General features: G+C 48.8%; 2 protein-coding genes across 7 annotated transcripts in view; one reads left to right on the forward strand and one right to left on the reverse strand.

The window, feature by feature from the left end:
- The window catches only part of SPAG8 (sperm associated antigen 8), a 3,338-nt gene extending 1,974 nt beyond the window's left edge, over positions 1 to 1,364 (forward strand). For both annotated transcript variants that reach the window (XM_029920653.1, XM_029920654.1), the window contains exons 4-7: positions 541 to 586; positions 670 to 784; positions 902 to 964; positions 1,052 to 1,364. In XM_029920653.1, coding sequence (XP_029776513.1) covers positions 541 to 586; positions 670 to 784; positions 902 to 964; positions 1,052 to 1,240 — 413 coding nt within the window. In that variant the 3' untranslated portion in view covers positions 1,241 to 1,364. The remainder of the gene's footprint in view (positions 1 to 540; positions 587 to 669; positions 785 to 901; positions 965 to 1,051) is intronic.
- Positions 1,365 to 1,444: 80 nt separating this feature from the next.
- On the reverse strand, positions 1,445 to 18,451 carry NPR2 (natriuretic peptide receptor 2). 5 transcript variants are annotated; one of them, XM_029920650.1, is made up of 22 exons: positions 16,993 to 18,451; positions 15,911 to 16,116; positions 10,555 to 10,668; positions 10,118 to 10,253; positions 9,787 to 9,881; positions 9,428 to 9,560; positions 9,112 to 9,196; positions 8,528 to 8,648; positions 8,291 to 8,365; positions 8,016 to 8,093; positions 7,676 to 7,780; positions 7,504 to 7,575; positions 5,623 to 5,782; positions 5,305 to 5,460; positions 5,058 to 5,226; positions 4,748 to 4,894; positions 4,135 to 4,258; positions 3,877 to 3,945; positions 2,448 to 2,622; positions 2,278 to 2,376; positions 1,914 to 2,005; positions 1,445 to 1,783 (listed from the first exon to the last, which is right to left on the reverse strand). In XM_029920650.1, the coding sequence occupies exons 1-22, from the start codon at positions 17,657 to 17,659 to the stop codon at positions 1,718 to 1,720; spliced, it is 3,144 nt and encodes a 1,047-aa protein (XP_029776510.1). In that variant the 5' UTR covers positions 17,660 to 18,451; the 3' UTR covers positions 1,445 to 1,717. The 5 variants fall into 5 exon arrangements, 3 of the variants coding, with proteins under 3 accessions (XP_029776510.1, XP_029776511.1, XP_029776512.1); XM_029920651.1 differs by lacking the exon at positions 8,291 to 8,365; XM_029920652.1 differs by lacking the exon at positions 1,914 to 2,005.
- Positions 18,452 to 18,479: the final 28 nt, after the last annotated feature.

An 18,479-nucleotide genomic window follows, 5' to 3' on the forward strand; every position in this document is an offset into this window, starting at 1 on the left:
TCCATCCACTTTCCTACAAATGGCCAGATTTCATTCTTTCTCATTGCCATGTAATACTCCATTGTGTATATAGACCACATCTTCTTGATCCACTCATCAGGTGATGGACATTTAGGCTCTTTCCATGTATAGGCTTTGTTAACAGTGCTGCTATGAACATTGGGGTACATGTGCCCCTATGCATCAGCACTTCTGTATCCCTTGGGTAAATCCCTAGCAGTGCTATTGCTGAGTCATAAGGGAGTTCTATGGATAGTTTTTTGAGGACCCTCCACACTGTTTTCCAGAGCAGCTGTGCCAGTTTATATTCCCACCAACAGTGTAAGAGGGTGCCCGTCTCTCCACACCCTTGCCAGCATCTATAGTCTCTTGATTTGTTCATTTTAGCCACTCTGACTGGGGTGAGGTGGTATCTCAGTGTGGCTTTGATTTGTGTTTCCCTGATGATGAGTGATGTTGAGCATCGTTTCATGTGCCTGTAGGCTAGACCTGCTTCTTAACCAGACTCCCCCACTCTCCCCACTCCCTGCCCTCCTACAGGAAAGCGTGAAGCCATGCTCGAGATGCTCCTGCACCACCAGATCTGGTGAGAGGCTGGGCGAAGGGTAAGGGGAGGGGGGAAGACAAAAATCAGGGAAGGATGGCTTTGACACTCCCAGGGCTATATAGCAAAGAGGTGCAGGCAGAGCAGGAAGCCACAAGGAAGCAGTTTGAGGTCGAGTCTGTGACCCACCATGACTACCGAAAGGAGCTGGTGCAAGCCGGGCCTCCTGCCCCAACCAAGGTGAGAAATTCTCCCACCCCCACTTGCACTGCTGGGCTCTAATTGGCTGTGGGAACGCAGCAGAGGTTAAGAGAGGGAGCTTCACACCAAGAGTTTTTCAGTATCTCTCCCTTCCAGCCTCACGACTACCGTCAGGAGCAACCTGAAACCTTCTGGATACAGAGGGCGTCACAGCTCCCGGTGTGTGAGGGTGTTGGGAGTGGGGGAGAAGGAGGGGGAGAGGCCAGGCACAGGGCGAAAGCTGTCCTCATTCTGGCCCTCCTCCAGGGTGTCAGTAACATCAAGACTCTGGACACACCATTCCGGAAGAACTGCAGCTTCTCAACACCAGTGCCTTTGTCTCTGGGGCAGCCTTTGCCCTACGAACCTGAGAACTATCCCCACCAATGGGGGGAAATATCTTCCCTTGCCTGTCAGGGAGGACAGGGTGCTGGAATGGGTAGAACTACTATTTAAGGGTTGAGAAGGGAAGAGGGATGTGGAATATGGAATCGATTTCTGTCTACACCGGAGAGGCGGAAAGGAAGTAAATTCTGCCTGTGCTTGGTGAAAGAGACTTTATATAAAGGGTTCTCTCTCATCCTGAGACTCCTCATTCAGTGATTCTGTGAGTAACCATGTTCCTTGGATTTGCCCCTAACCCAGACTCTGACACCATGATGTTTTTTGTTGTTTTATATTTGGCCAAAATATTCTGGTTTAGATACAGATATTTACAGAAGGTAGGGAAGAAGGGAACCAGACGGGAGCGAGGCAGGTATATGTACAAGGCTGAGCTGCAAAGGGTAACAACTTCCTTATAAAGTAGGGTTTTGTGCACGTTGGTTTCCATCTTACACGACAGTGTCCATTTCTGGTGTGTAGAGAGATGGTGACCGCTGCCCACCCAGGTACCAGCAGCAAGAGATTGTCTGACTTAGAAAGAAGTAGCATTTACAGGAGTCCAGCAGGTCCTTTCCGCTCTCCTAGGAGCCAGTAAGTTCGCATCTTTCCTTTTCCCTGGAAGTGGGGGAGTGAAGATAATTCAGATTCTTCTATATTATTCCTTTTATCTCTCTCTTTTCCCCATGATCCCCATAGTCGCTTTCATCCTCCCTTTTCATGACCCCTCCCCATGGCCTGCCATCACCTTCATCTCCACATCCCCCCGAAGCTCTAGCTGGAAGCATCCTAGCTCATCCAGGGCATCCTTGGTGGTAGAAGAGACATGGATCTTCAGGGCTGGGGTGGGATGGGGTGCGGGGATGGTGGAAAGATGAATCAAGAAAAGACAATAGAAGAGTTGGCAGTATCGGAGAGAGCTTTACCAAACCACCACCCCTCGGGAGGCTCTCAGTCTTCCCAGGGCACATGCACTAGAACCAAAATATGTCCAAGGATGGGGCAGTCAGGAACTGCGGTCTCTCAGATTGAGAGATTTGGAAGAACTCTGAAAAGAAGAAAAGGGCACCACGAATTGAGGTGGAGGCCGAGGTTCAGGGCTAATGTTTTACCTTGACCATTAGACTCCATTCGGGAAGCAGTGTTCACCGTGTCTCCAAAAAGACAATAGCGGGGCATCTTCAGGCCAACAACCCCAGCACAGACGGGCCCTGTGAGAAGAAACAGGTTGGGAGAGCCTGGGAAAAGCAGATACAAGGGCTGGAGTGAGAGTCAGCCTTACCCGTGTGGACCCCTATGCGTAGCCTCAGCTGGTCATGGGGTCGGTGGCGGATGCGGAAGGAAGAAACTGCATCCAGTAATGCTAGAGCCATACGAGCAATTTCCGGGGCATGGCGTTGACCATTTCGGCCTGGGAGACCAGACACCACCATGTAGGCATCTCCAATCGTTTCTACCTAATTGAGATGGGGTTTAAAAGGTCACCTCTATGTGTATCAGTGGAAATGGGGAGGAGCAGGTGGAGACAAGCTGGATACCACTATGAGTCATCCCAGCAGCTTCGGAGGCCAGAGCATTGACTGGAAAATAAGGGCCGTGGTCCTGAGAATTGGGGGGTGGGGTGCGGGCACAGTTTCAGGGAGTCTTTAAATCCTCCCATACCACCCCTGTACCTGGCAAACACTCAGTAACCATTTGCTGAGGGAATGGATACCCTGTCTGCAACAAGACATGAACAAATAGGCTCTGCTGTCAGGAAATGGGAAGCAAGAAAACAGGACTAACCTGAAGAGCACAGAGGCTGGTGAGGAGGTCAGGCAGGCCCAGTGAAATAGGCCTCGGACAGCCTGAACTGTCCAAGGTAAGAAAGCAGACGCTTGGCTTTGTTAATTGTACTGAAGCTATACAAAAGAATGTCCTGTTTTTAGGAACTAGACACTGAACTGTTTAGGGATAAAGGGGCACTGTGCCTGCAACGTACTCTCAAATGGTTCAGAAAAAAATTAGGTTGAAAGATAGATTTTTAAAAAAATAAAGCAAATAGGAGTAAAGTATGAATAATTGGTGAATCTGAGTAAAGGGCTTATGGGAGTTCTTTGTGACAGTAATAACAAACATAGTAGAGTAAGTCCAAAGGAAAGGGACAGGAACAGGTATGTATTATTGGTGCAATGTTAGACATGTCCAAAATATATCTATTATTCCTATCTTCTAGGTAAAATATCTGAGGCTCAAGGAGCTTTACGGTTACTTGCCCAAGGTCACACAATCAGTCACAAGGTCAACACCTAAATCCTGACAACTTTTACTGCCAAGCACAGTAAAGCCCATGCCATGCCAACCCAAATGACTTCAACAAAAGTTTTTACAAGGTAGCTTGTCCCTCAGCCCAATAAATCCTTCTGTACCTACATCCCATATGATTCTTCCATGTCTGGAGAGAATGGAAGGAAGAGAAAAGATGGATAGACAATATTTATACCCCTAGGCAAAAAGTGGCAGATGGGCACTAAATCCTGTGATGATTCTGATTAGGACACCATTAGACCTAATTAAGAAATTAGCCTGGAATGTACAATTAGAGTGCCAGAGCCGCATTTGTCTACAAAGGGCAGCAAGTACTAGACTGCCAATGGAGTGGGGAGATATGTAGGGTTCCGGGAGACTGAGTTTTAAAGGGGTCTCAGTTGGAAGGTAGCCCTAGCTCTCACCTTGTAGACGTCAAAGTTGTCAATTATGGCATCAAAGCAGGTATACAGGTCATTAAGAAGTGTCACCACCTAACAGGGATGGGAAAGTAGAGCCCCTGAGACCTGTGCCTAACTTTCTAAGAATTCTTAACCCATAAGCTATAACAAAATACAGGAACTCCAGAGCAATGGAATCTCCCCTATGATCAAGGATCCCTATGCCCCAGTGAAGCTCCCCAAATCTCTATCCCACCCCCTGTTCTCACCCATGGCTCTCACCTGCATGGGGGTGCTCTCTGCTGACAAAGCTGTGAAGCCAACAATGTCACTGAAGTAGATGGTAACACTGTCAAAGGCCTCAGCCTGTACAGTCTCTCCCCGTTTTAACTGTTCTGCTACTGAACTAGGAAGCAAGGGTTCAGTATGAGCCAAACTCAAAGAAAGAGGATGGGGGGGGGAGAAAAGGGGTGTATGGCTAGAGCAGAAGAGGAGTTATGAAAGCTAAGCCTGGGAGAAGAGAAGGAAGGTGGCTGGGGAGACATTACAGACTAGCTCAGGTAAAGTAAGTGGCGGGGGTAGCGGTGTGTGGAAGAGGATCCCTGGGGATGGGCACTAAATGTCTCAAGTTGGGATTGTTCTACATACACGTGCTGGAGCAAAGGCATGGTAGAGCAGTGTCCTAAAGAAGAAGGGATAGGAAGCCAAGAAGAAGGCAGCAAAGCTCATTTGGAGACTATGAAAACACACTGTATAAAGCCAGAAACGTTCACTGTGTCAAGATATAATAAAGCAGGGTTCTAAGAGTTGGGAAGTGAGTTCTCCGGAGCTTGATCAGGAAGAACCCAACAAAGAATACCAAAGGAAAGTTGGGGAAGGGTGTCAAAAGTCTCACTGGGGTAGAATTTGGTAGAGCAGAGCCTCCGCCTTGCGCTTCTCCTCCAGATAGGCCTGTGTGCGCTCCTCCACCAGCTTCTCCAGGTTGTTGGCATACTGCTCCATGCGCAACAGCAGGTTGTCCAGTATGCTCGTGCCACCCTCTCTGGGGGGAGGCCAGAATATGGTGCCTGCTCCCAGAATCTCAAGACTCCCAGGACTCCCTGCCCAACCCACCTTTCGGCCCCACCAGCTCCACCCACCTCATCCACCAAGACTGATGGGGCTTATATCCCTGGGGAGCCCTTGCCCCCTAAGTGCCCTCTCACTTGTTAAAGCGGCGAATGAATCCCTTAATTTGTCCGAAGTCTGGCCGCTCAGCTGGTTCCTGGGCCCAACATCGCTCCATCAACAAAACCAGCTCTTCATTCAGTTGGGTCCGGTCAATGCTTGGCCGGAAATATGGCCGTTGACCATTTCGGACTTTCTGTACAATCTCTGAGGGTGATAAAGGGTTTAGATGAAGAACAGGGTCCCCCAGGTAGAGGAGTCTGTGGGTAGTAGATTGACTCTCACCTTTGGGGCTGAGGTCCAGGCCCTCCAAGTAGAAAGGACCACTGCGAAGTGCTATCTCCTGTAAGATGATCCCAAAGCTATAGACATCAGCCTTCTGCATGCCTGCGGTTGGTAATGGGTTCCCACTGAGCAGTTCTGGGGCAGTCCACAGCTTCTCTGAAAAGAAGGAACAGGCTAGCCAGGTCCTCAAAAAGAGTATCCCCAAACCCATAATGCTCCCCATATTCCTGTCATTCCATCTCCCTCCCTCCCTCCATAGGTGGAAATGATCAAAGCCAGAGGAACTATATAAAAGTGAGTTGTGGGGGAAGGCCTCACTGGCATAGAGGGCGTGGCTGTCATCAGGTTCAGCAGTTGATCGGAAGCTGGCCAAGCCATAGTCTGTGATTTTGAGCACAAAACGACTATCCACCACACAGTTGGAGGACTTGAGACTCCCATGGGATGCAATAATGCTGTTATGGAGAAAGGCCATGCCCTGCAGGATATAGATCAAGTCATGAGTTTGGATCACATATGGCTTAGGATACCCCCTTTCTATGAGATGGGCATGAGCTAGCTGTCTGAAGATCTTGGGACCATAAAAACCATAAGCTACTTTTGGAAGGCATCCTTTGCAGTTTCTGCCCAAAGAAGCAGGTAGAATAGGAGAGTCATCCCTTCCTGGTACCATGAACAGTATACTGGCACCTAGGCACCAGGGACAGGAGAAATGTTTAAGGGGAGGGGCAAGGGGAGCTATTAGTTATTTCCCTGGAAAGGGCAGTCAGCTTTCTGAGTAGTGAATAGAACTAGGCGAGTGAACTCTGAGAATGATGTGACTGACACCCTTGATGGCCTCAAATGTACGGCCACCAAGTAGGAAGACCTAGGAAGGCTAGAGGCCCAGCTATTGAGAATACCTAGATGCACCAAGGAAGACTAACCAGTGGTAAACTGTAACACATAGAACCATGTGTAAGCAGGCAAGTCAGGATGGAGAAGGAAAGTGAGAGCCACAGAGAAAGTGGAGAAAATAGTAAATTAGTAAAACCCTGGAAAATGGACAAAAGTAGGAGAGAGCTGCAAAGCCAATGTAGAAGCCAGACACTTGTGGCCCCGTGGGGCCAGAGATGAGGAAAACTTTGCAAATGAGGGAACATAAGGCAGGTCCTAAGAAGGCAGAGTGATGCTTCCCAAAATGAAACCCAGAGCTCACCCACATCAGTTCAGGTGGAACAGAAAAAGGATGTGGTGCTCTATATGCTAACCAAAACACCTGTGTCTAAATATTTAGCTCTGGACCTAAACAATTCATAATTCCAGTCTCTGTGAACTCCTCCTTTTTATTACTTTTGATATCAACAAAACCTTTGGGAGTCACCAAACGTGACTACAGAAAGGATTAGGCTTCTAGCTTTGTTCTAAATCCCTTTTCCATCAAATTATTGTTCTTCCAAAAGTCATATTTTTCTTATATTTAACATCACAGTGAGCCAACATATCAATTGTACCTAATATTTTCTCTCTCATTTAATGGCAAACTTTCACACACACACACTAATTCTAAATAACTTCATGAGAATCAAACAGAAAAACCAAAGCCGGCTTTAGGTGCAGTCCAAGTGCTCCACTAGGCTGACTCACTGGCTGCAGGACTTGGTCTAAACACCCGTCCGACTCATGCAAGATTCAAATTCATACCATGGACCTCTGCGCCACTTGAGAATAGCTAAAAATTAAAATATGGGAAGTAACCACAGATTTAGTATAATTTTCCTTGGTTTCTCTTAGTTCTTACTACTAAATGTTCTTTTTAAAATTTCAGTTTTTCTGCACAAAAGAGCACCTATGCCAAATATTGGTCAGAAAATAAATGATTCTATGTTTGGTGACCCCATTCATCTTTTTCCTGCTAAGGAATCTTAATATAAGCTCATGGAGGTTTAAAAAAAAAAGATGATGGCAAGAGATTAGAGATATCTAGGGCAGGAGCAGAAAACTTCTTTACAAGTACAGGACCCTTTGTGGCTGAGAAATCTCCCCCAATTAAAAACTCCAGACCCTTTATTTGCCCATTATTACCCAACAAGAGGAATAAAGGGAACTGGAGAAAACGGGATGTTTAGAGGATTAGGAAGGAGAAGCTGAAAGCAAAGATCAAGAAACAAAGGTATTTTAAAGCAGATGAACTCTGAAGGATGAGTGAGGAACACTCACCTTAACAAGGTCATTAATGAGCGAATAACGAAACATCCAGTCCAAGTTGATGCTGTCATTTTCCAGAATATCCTGAGAATGACACGGAAGAGATTATGTGACTATCCTAGGCACACCAGCTATCACGTGCCTTTCTCCCCTGCCCCTAGAATCTCCTCCACCTCTCCCTTACCTGTAAACTCCCACGAGGACAATACTCGGTAACAATGCAAATGTTGGGAGGGTCGATGCAGGCACCAATGAAGCGAGTGAGATGGTTGAACTGAACATCTCTCATCTACCAATAACAGCAACAACAACAAAAGGTGGGCGGAGGAAAAGAGAATTCAAAGAGACAGAAATCGACCACTGCATGAGAGAGCCTTTCTCTTCATTGTACCTACAACTTAAAATCATTTATAAATTAACCACTTGCCCTGCTAGCCCACATTACTGTTCTCCTCTCTACTTCCCCCTTTCCTCTTCTCCATCCCTTTTTACCCCTCACCCTGAACCCACACACCATTACATACATGTTTGAGTTCAAATAGAACCTGCCGGGTCAGCTCAATGCGCTTCTTATTCACATGTTTGATGGCGACAACATTTCCCTGATGGCGGTAGAGAAAGGGGAAAAGGGAAATTAGTTCCTGGGTGCCTGGAAAAACTGGAGAACTGTGGACATCCAGGAGCTCAGCTGGACACAGAAAGGAAGCTTATGAGGGGCAGAGATTTGTGGGAAGAGGTGACAGATGGGGATGAGACAGGATGAAATGGTGGGGACCAGAACAAGCGGATGACTGTTCACCTTGAAGTGACCGGTGTTGGCAAAGATCTGGTATTTCCCATGGGCTGTCATGAGCGAGCCGTAACTGGATCCCCGCTGGGGCCAAGGGCAACATGGAGGCGGAAGGATGAAAGGAACATTAGATGATGGTGGCAGTGCAGGGGCTATCATTACAGGCCAATGTGCTGGGAAAGGTCCAGGGTACGAAAGGACAGGAACTCAGAGGGAAGCAGAGGGACAGCTGAGACAAGGGCTCACCAGCGACAGTGTGAGGCGACTGCCTGCACCTTTATGATATCGTTCCGAGTTGCCAAACTGCAGTTCTTCCCAGCGAATGCGCCACAGCATGCTAGCCAGCTCCTTCTCCAGCATCAGCTTTCTGTAAGGACTGCACACCTCAGTTGACTGGCAAGCCCAATCCTACCACCCCATAAGCCAACAGTGGGGTTTCAGCAGCTTCCGATGCTACAGCTGTTATACCTGAGGCGGGACTCGCTGCAGGTCTGAGACAGGAGGATGAGTACTCTACATATGGGATACATGCCCTATGCTCATTTGAAAACATAGAGGCTAAAGGTAAAAGTTCTTTCTTAAAATGGTAGCATTCAAGGAAAAATCACCTTTGCCCTTATAAGGCCCCACTCAAAATCCCTAGTTAGGACACCCAGTCTAGAACCAAAAGTGGGAAAACAACACCTAAGCTAAAAGACAGCTTAACGAGAAAGGCTAGAGAGGAAGATGTTAGGCTAAGAGGCAGCCGTCAAACTAAGAGACCCACTAACTCCCAGAAGGCCTGGGGGATGGGAGGGAGGGAGCAAGTCAGTGGGAAACCCAGAACTCACCGGAAAATGAGGAAGCTAGAGACCCCAAACATGATGAAGGTGATTCCTGTGCCCAGTGCCACAATCGCCAGAGTTGAAAGTGGAGCTGAAGGAGAGAGGGGACCCTGAGAAAGACTATGTGGAGCTGTGGACGGGGCAGGGGTGGTGCTCAGGGTGCGGGGAACAGACAGACTTTTGGAGGGAAAGAAGTGAGGAGGGGGTGTACAGTATACAAGTCAAGGGAAAAGCAGAGCTAAGGGTGGGCGGTCCGGGAGGGGAGGTGAAAGAATGGGAGGAAGGGGAGGAAGGATTTCTCCCAGCCCCTGAACACACCCACTTTTATCACAGGATGGGTCGTCCAAGTCAAAGGCACAGGGGGGATTGTCCAAGGGGGGGACCCCCTTCACCCAGGGGATAGGCCGTCCTGTCCACCAGATCTGCTTCTCAGCTCCTGAGTAGTGAGCTGCAGGCTGTGAGGAAGGAGAAAACTGGGCCCACAGGCCTGTTCCCACCAATCTCTCCCCCTGGACCCCAGCTATTTGGCTGCTTTTCTCCCCCAACCTCCCACCTACCCAGAATGCAGCTCCAGCAGAGAAAATAAGTCCCTACCTCTAGTACCTTTGATTCTGCCCCACTGAACCCTTGAAAGCTGGATATGCAGGGCCCACAGTCTCCTCCCTGCCTCTTCCCCATCACCTGGAAGTCCCCAGAATCCAGGTCTCCCATGGCCCACAGGACAAAATCAGTCTCTCGGTCATTGTTCTTGTCCATAACAACCAGTCCAGTTACACCTAAGATAGGAAAGAGTAGGCCTTACTTTGAGATCTACCCTACGCCCCTCTCCTGTGCCTCGATTCCTCCAATTACCTCAGAGTCCCTCCTCGCCTGTTCTTAATACACATCCCCCTCTACCATGTTCTCTGATGCCCTCACTCACTTCCTCCTGTCCCTCCTATCTGTATTTCTGTCTACTCCACTCCCAGGCCTGAGAGCAGCCCTTCGGCCTCCATCTGGCCCTCTTTATTACCGTGGTATCTTCGCCCCTGCATCTTCTCCACAATTCGAAGTCCATCTTCCCGGGTTCCTCCTTCCTGTATTGTCTCGTTAAGGACTTCAGCATATAGCAGGATCCCATCATAGAAGCAGCCAGCAATGAGGTTCATCTAGGGGTGGTAACTTCAGCAGTGCTCTCCCAGTGAACTGCCAGGCCCCTCTCCAGCCCCCTTTCCCATCTTTGGGGTCTCCCTCTACCTCTTCTCTCTTCTGGTTTGTTTCCTTCCCTCCTCTCATTCCTACGGTGCCAGCCCTACCTCATTGGACAGAAGGGCAGAAAGAAAAATCCTGGATAAAAGCAGACAGTTCCCAAGTACGGCTGGCTCCATGGCCAAGGCTTGACGATGAGTTAGGAAGAAGAGCCTTTCCTCAAAGCCTGGCCTGACTCTCAGGAAAGAGAGATGTACTCACCAGAGAGGGGGCCAGCTCCACACCAAAATCTTCCCGGGCTCTTATCAGCAGACGATTCTGGAATTCCTGGTACTCAGGATTTGGGGGTTCTCGGTATGTGATCACCAATACTGTCTGTACCAACAGCACATGGGGGAGAGTGAAAAGGATTCAAGATAGGCATTGGGGAAGAGAGGAAACTGGATAGGGAAACTTGGTGAAATACACACGATATGAAATATACACAGGTGAGTCTGAAGGCTGAAAAGATACTAAACTCTGTTGTGTATGCACCTGTGTGTGTGATATATGTGTGGAATATGTTCAGTACATCTGGGAAGAGGTAAATGGCACTCCTCCATGAAAGGTACATGGTTATGGGAAGGTGGAGACTGAGAAATAGATTAAATCAACTCCATCCCTAAGCCCCTCCACCAGCCAGGCCTCCCTGCCAGGCTGCCACAGCACTCTCGGCTGCTGGCTCTGTCCCTTCCTTTCTGGGTACCTATTCACTATCAAGGACAACACTGAGAAAATAGCTCCTCTCTGAGGTGTTAATCACTGTTAATGTTATCAGTTAAGTGTTTAAATTTTCATTTGGGCCACTTGGACACAGTGCTTCCACCTAGTAAATGAAAGAGATTTCAGGTTCTATGACAACTGGGGGAGATACTGGGAGACAATGATTCCACCTGCAAAAAGTTGTGGACCCATTCATTTAATGCGTGGAACACCTACCATCAGCAGCACTGTCCTGCACAGTGGCATGGTTGTATATGTCACTAAGTAGTAGACATGTGTCACAAAGAAAACGCATAGTCATGTGCCCACACACATTTCAAGATGAGCAAATGACACATGTGATCTCAGCCAGTCCACATCTTACTGGCCTTAAGTCAGCACATCTCTGTCTCTCACTGGGGTGCTCATCTGACTCCTACCAACCTCACACATTCCCTGTTCCTTAGCTGGTGGACACGTTGGCCTCTGCCTACACCTCAGCCCTACACAATCACTGAGACTAGCCTTTGCCTGGGATGGGAAATTGGCATCGCAACCACAGGGAAAGACTTCGGATCAATGTATTTTGTGAAAGTGACTTTGTGAAATGACAGATTAACATCTATGGACTTCTACCAGTTCTGTTAAGTCCTGTCACTGAAAGTACATGTGGACATAGATATACTAGATAAATCACATATGACTTATTATATATCAATTCATTCTAGGTAGGAAATAATAAATTCAGTTTCTAATATGTATTCATTACATTAGACTAGAGTTTGCTTTATAACGTAATTATTCTCACTGGAGCATTTGGATCCTTGATCACACACTTGTAATACTCTCCCACCCTCAGGCAAAATTTAAAAGAAGGGGGCCAGGGATGGGGTTGGAAGGGTTTGTTCAGTAACACCTGTTTCAAGAATAAAAAAAATATAAGGGTAGGGTATTGTTGACAAACAAGGGGAAAAAATCAGTAAAAGAGCCCAAAAAGATGGTGCTTAACACAACTGTATTTTCAATATATATAGGCTGATAACGGGTCTTTAATATGTTCTAAACATATCATAAGTCTCTAGGTTTATCTGTTTGCTAGACTAGCAGTTCTCAAACTTTTTGATTTCATGACCCCTTTCTACTACTAAAAATTACTGAGGACCACAAAGAGGTTTTGATTGTTTGGATTACATCTATCAATATTTACACTATAGGAATTAAAACTGACAAATTTTTAAGACACAGGCATAGTCAACCACCCCTTCGACAGCTGCCAGAGTGATAAGAGCGGCCAGGTCACATAGCCTCTGGAAAACTCCAGTGTGCACTCACGGAGGACTAAGAGTGAGGACGCAAATAAACATCTTAGTATTATTTTTTAAATAGTTTTGACCTCATGGTCCTTCTAAAAGGATTTCAGCGGCCCCCAGGATTCCAAGACCACATTTTGAAAACTGCTATGCTAGACTGTTTTGCTGTGGTTACTAGCTACTAAAAAAATAAAAAAGAAAAGAAAGAAAGAAGAAGGTCCAAAGAATTTCTGTGCTTGCTCAGGGACTGGAGACAAGAAGGTAAAGGGAGGTAGATATTGGTGTCCCTTTTCACAGAGGACCTCAGCTGAGAAAAAAACAAACAAAGGCTGCCCAAAATGGGTTTAGCTGTGGGTGAAGCCAGAAGTACACCTAGGCGCCGGCCTGTGCCTTGAGGCCTACACTTGGGGCCCCCTCCAGCCATGTCAGGAGACGCTGTCAGCAGTGGCTTAAACAGACAAAAAATAGTCTCCAGAAGAGATTCTGCCTTATGCAGTCCTCGGTCCAGCCCTGACTTCCATTCTAGCTGCTGGTGTCTCCTCTGTAATGCAATTTCATGCTGGCCACCTAGGTTGTGACTTCTGCCTAGCTTTCAGACCCTGTAGTCCTGAAATGCATACCCTGGGCCTCCGGAACCTTAGAGCCTGGTCATTTGCTTATTTAGTTCCATTGTGTCTATGTATTCTTCTCTGTCTTGGTGGTCATCTTGGTTTATAGTACCTGCCGGTTCTACTCCTCTGTAGACGAATTCTTAGTCCTGTCCCCGCCTCTCCCCAACACACTCCTTTATTCAATTCAGCAAGTATGTGCCAGGCATATGGAATACAAAGATGAGCACGACCCTTGCCTTTGAGTAGCTAAGACTTAATGAGAGAGAAAAATAATATCAGTATACTTAATTTCAGAGCCCTCTCCCCCAGGAGACCAGGTATCTCTGGGTTAAGGGCTCTCTGCTCTTTCATACTTGAATGGAGCTGATTGCCAAACTTCCCTCACCCCTTGCCCTGCTTCAGCATTGGAACAAGATAAGTTTTTCTAGAAAACACCCCATTGCTCCTTTACCCTCACCCCACCCCAAAGCCTTGATTCCCCCTCAGCATATTTTTTTTAATGTTTATTTACTTTTGAGAGAGAGACAGAGCGTAAGCAGGGGAGGGGCAGAGAGAGAGGGAGACACAGAATCCGAAGCAGGCTCCAGGCCCCAAGCTGTCAGCACAGAGCCCAGTGCGGGGCTCGAATTTACAAACTGTGAGATCATGACCTGAGCTGAAGTTGGATGCTTAACCGACTGAGCCACCCAGGCGCCCCCCACCCCCCACCAGCATATTCTTGACTGCCTATTTCTCCTTCTTTTGCATCATAGCAAAATCCCTGTTTGTTTTTCTGTCTGAATAATGCCTGCAGTGAGTGGGAGAACTGCGAATTGATTTCTCTGATTGCTAGCTGGCTCGATCTCATTCCCCCACCCTAAGTGCTGGGGCCCCTTGACTGGTAGGAATTCTCAGGCAAGAAGGAGAGGTATTCCTTCCACAAAAAAAGAATACAGCCCAAAAAGCTATGGAGTCCTCCCATCCAGGAGAACCACAGAGATCTTCCTGGACCACACTAGCTAAAGTGCAATTCCCTTGCTATTCCCTTCTCAGGAGAAGTGGGTTTTTTTCCCCCTGGTTTTGTTTATTGTGGGGTTTTTAGTAACACTCATCACAAGTTGTCCTATGTTTATATTTACCTGCTTATTTAATGTCTGTCTATCCTACTAAATGTAAGCTCCAGGCAGGGGCTACATCTGTTATGTTCTCCACTGTGTACCAGTACCTAGAACAGTGATTGGGACAGAATACATGCTCAGGAGACACTAATAAAATGAGCCAATATTCAAATGACTCAAACACTGACTGATAACGTGGTAAGTTGTATAGGAGACAGAGTTAAGCACAAGAATAGGAAATTCAGTCCAATCTGGGGATCCAGAGATTGTTTCCTCGACGGGAAAATAACTGATCTGAGTCTTAAAGAATACACACACATTATCCAGGCAGACAAAGGTAAGAAGGTTGTTTTAGGCAAAAGTTACAGCATAAACAAAACCTGTCCTGCCGCTGCCCAGGTTCAAGTGTGACCTCGAGTGTCATTCACAGTCAGATACAACCAAATATATAATCAAGCCACATAAAATTTTACTCTTTAGAAAAGATGACCACCCACGTTCAGCCCTTGTAAAGATCTACTAAATTTTAGACTCAAAGAATCTCTGAGTTGAAAAGACCTTAAAGTTACCCTATGTGCCACTTCAAATCCTTTTTCAGAAAAACGAGGGATACAGATAAATAAATAAGAAACACAAATGCGTAACTGAGTGGAAAAACTGGTGGAAGAGTCAGGGAAGAATTCATGGTGTGATTTGGAGAGGTAGAGACTTGGAATGAGGGAAGGAATAAAAGGAGCAAAGAGCACATGGGCAAGGGAGCAAAGAGGCCCAGGGGTCAGGGAACGAGAGGCCTGGCTGGCTGGAGTACTGGCATGAGGGGTACTAGGAGGCGAGACTGAAAACCTGGGCTGAACACAGACTTTGGAAGGTCTGAAATGTCATGATGAGGGATCAGGACTCTATTCTGTAGGAATTAAGTCATTGAAAGTTTTGAGCAGAGGAGTGAAATAAAGAGTCATGTCAACTTCCCTGAAAATTGTTTCTTAAATTCATTTTTTTCCATTCCTACTACTAACACCATCCTTCAAGCCTTTATCATCTCATTCCATTTGACCTGAGTACAAGCAGTCTCACTGCCTCCAGCCTCCTCCTCTTCTTATCCAACCTGAATTCTGTCTTTATATTTCTCTTCACAAAAAAATCTCAAGGACCCCACATCCAAGTCCAAGTGCCTTAATTTTGGGTTCAGAGCTCTCCTTAATCTGATTATACCTCTGCAACATTATTTCCTATTATTATTTCTGCGTCAAGCCAACCCTTCTTTCTTGTCAGGTCAGTATCTTCTCGGTTCCCCGTCATGCCCATTTACCTTTTATCTCTTTGCTCAGGCTATCTGGATCCACTCTCCTACTGAGACTAAAACTATGGCATCTATCTTTTCAAGTCACAAATGATTCTCATTCCTTTATAAAAAGGCTTCCCTAAACCCAGCTCACATCGACTCTCCCTTGTCTGAACCCCTAAAGTTCTTAGTGTCTGTTCCAGGACACATGATCATATTCTTTCTCATATTTGTATCTAACTCTCCCTCACTCATGCCTTGCCTATCTAGAAAGGATGGAAGTCCTCCCAGGGTCTGGCACCAGGTCTTTTCCTGAACTTTTCTCCCTCACAGTATCGTCTACTAGTGGGACTTAGGAGAATGTTCCAGGATCTTGGAAGGCAGCCTTAATAATGAGAGTCACAAAAGTGGGGAAGCAAGGAAGAATGATATGAGACTCAAAAAGCCTCCATTAATTTCACTCCTGTAGCTTATAATTCCTGCCCTGCTCCTGGGGTTTCTATGGGTCTTATGAGAGCCAGAGAATCTCCAAAGAAGCTCCTCTTCCCCCTCCTCCAAGTTTGGTGCAAATGATACCTGAAAGGCCTCTCTGAGGGCCTGGGCCTGCTCCCGGGTGCGATTGTCCTGCCAGGGCCGGCCTGTGGAGCGTGTGGGGCCTGCACGAAGACTCTCCCCAAAGACGTCCAGGTAAAAGAAGACATAATCCCCATTGGTCAGGTTCTCCCTCTGAGCCTGAAGCAGGATCTCATGCAGCATCTCCAGAGGGCCACAGATATACACAACTGGGAGCAAGTATAAGACAGAGGGGCATTCTGAGAAAGTCCCTAGTCCCCAGTCAGCCCCCTCTCTGAACCATCTGTATTTCCATCTTTAGCTAGGAAGAAAGTGCTCTAACCTATCAACCACCCAACATATGCTCCCCATCCCTCCCCCTCGGAGTCTATGTCATAAGTACCCTGGAGCCTTATGGACCATCTGGCAGAGGTCAGACTCTGACTCCAGACCCCAGAGGAGGGGAGCTGTCAGCCATAAGCCCCTCCTCTTTCCAGAGCTGCACTGCTGCACCCCACCCAGCCCTCCTCCTCCTCCTCCTCCTCCTCCTCCTCCTCCTCCTCCTCCTCCTCCTCCTCCTCCTCACTGCCCCATTCTGCCCTGCCTCTCCCTAGGCTCTAAGGCACTGACTACTCAGAATTACTGTCGGGGGCAGCCTTACCCAAACAAATGCGCTGAACCCAAAAGCCCATTTATGGAGTCCTTACTATTTTGCTGCCATCAAGGGGTCTTGGTGCCCCATCTGAGAAGTCTTTGCTCACAGATGACACTCATTCTGGAGTGGCCATCAACCACATTCAGTACTCTAGGGCACTTATATTGTTCCCAAAAGTCAGTTTCCCCCCCAGTCCCACCTTCTTCGCTGACACAGACATCGCCTCTCATGCTATCCTGTCCTATTCCCTGTTTATGTCTGCCTGTACCAACCACAAACTCCCCTGATACAATCTTAGTCTTCTCACAGGTGCTCTGTCCACATGTGCTTCTTGACCCCAACCACTACATACATCTCCGTGCCCACCTCCATCCACAATTTCCCAGTGCTGAGCTCCAGGGATACAGCGACCCTCCTCCCCTGACCCTAAGATAGCCTGGGCCACACTCACTTCGCCCGTTGGCCCGGATGAAGTGGGTGGCCTGCTCAGGGCCCCCCGGCTCACGGGCATACACCTGGTGCTGCACACTGAGGTTGCTGCCCTGCAGAGCCTCAAAGACGCCCTCGATGGTGAAGTAGTGAGGTCGGTCATCTGTGCGAGCATCCAGATACAGCAAGGCAGCACGGGCAGTCCAATTGAAGTGCCCGTGTAATGTCACTACAAACTCACCCAGCTTGGGAGCAGAGGGGCCAGTGCGCACCAGGGTACGATAATGCTCATTCTTAGCTGCAAAACCAGAGGCCACAGCACCCGCAGTCAGCAGGGGAAGGCGCCAATGTGAGGCAAAGCGGGCCACAGAGGCAGCGGGGTACACGCAACCGGGACCCAACAGAAGATCGGGGTCATGGTACAGCTTGAGGTCCACAGCGCGCAGCGGTGCCAGGTACTCAGAGCAGGCGCCATCTAGTTCAGAGCTGACAAACCTCAGGTCCACGGGCAGAGCCCGGCCCAGCGCCTCCACAGCTAGTGCCACAGCAGGGCCCACGCGTGGCCAGGCCCAGGCATAGCTCAGGTTGTGTTCCGGCAGCACCACCGCCAGCGTCAGGTTCCGCGCCCCGGGAGGGCGCACCCCACCTGCCAGGGCTGCCACCAACAGCAGGAGTGATGGCAGTGCCATGGGGAGAAAGCAGCGGCCCCGCCACCCCCAGAACCTGGTTTTGCTCTGGCCTACGGGGGAAGCACAAGCACCACCCAGCCTGGAACCTGGGGAAAATGGCCAGGGAGAGAAGTGAGGATAAACAGCGACGCAGAAAGTGGCAGAAAGTGGTGGGGACGGGTGAGGAGGAGTGGGAGGGAGCCCCAGGGCGTGTGTAAGGAGTGGGTCCACTAGCCTGGGGCAAAGACTGAGGGTTGAGTAGGGTCGCAAGAAAAGGTACGGACCCAGGGGGGCCTGCGACTGGGATGGGGCCAGTGAAAGGTAAAGGAGCCTGATGAATCTTGAGCTTTAGCTGAGAAGGAAAAGGGGATCCGAGACTGGGATGGGGTGGGGGTGGGGGGATGGCTGGTACAAAGGAAAGGCCTGAGGGGACCTCACAGCTGAAGGGGCTAGGAGGGCTGAGAGCTGCGAAGAGGAGGACCAAGGGGGTAAGGTGGGAGGGGGCCCGCGCCGAGAAGGACAGGGACCATGGGCGGGCGGGGAGCGAAGCGAGGCCTGGGCTGGAGGAGAGGGAAAGGCAGGGGTAAGTCTCCCTGTGAAGGCTTCTCCAGAAGCTCCAGCTTGGACTAACGGGCCCAGGGCGCTGGTCCCATCCGGAGCTGCGGCGGCCCCGCCCGTGTCCCAGCTCCTCTCTGCTCTGCTCCTCCTGGGCCCGGGCGGTTGGCGCTGCCGGGTGCTTCCTCCCGCCCCCCGCCTGGGCCCCCGGGCGCGCCGCTCGTCCAGGTCAGGTCGCCACGGCCGGGCCGTCTCCGCTCGCTGCGCCGGCGGCGGCGGCCGAGTG

Source organism: Suricata suricatta, chromosome 13 (assembly GCF_006229205.1).
Source record: "Suricata suricatta isolate VVHF042 chromosome 13, meerkat_22Aug2017_6uvM2_HiC, whole genome shotgun sequence".
NCBI classification, from domain to species: domain Eukaryota; kingdom Metazoa; phylum Chordata; class Mammalia; order Carnivora; family Herpestidae; genus Suricata; species Suricata suricatta.

Coding starts and splice junctions, on each gene's coding strand:
- NPR2 (XM_029920650.1), bottom strand. CDS start 17,659: ATGGCACTGCCATCACTCCTGCTGTTGGTGGCAGCCCTGGCAGGTGGG. Junction 5,461..5,622: donor CAGCCACGCCCTCTATGCCA/GTGAGGCCTTCC, acceptor CCTTCTTTTCAG/AGAAGCTGTGGACTGCCCCA. Junction 4,259..4,747: donor CTCTACCAAATTCTACCCCA/GTGAGACTTTTG, acceptor CTTGCTTCCTAG/TTCAGTAGCAGAACAGTTAA.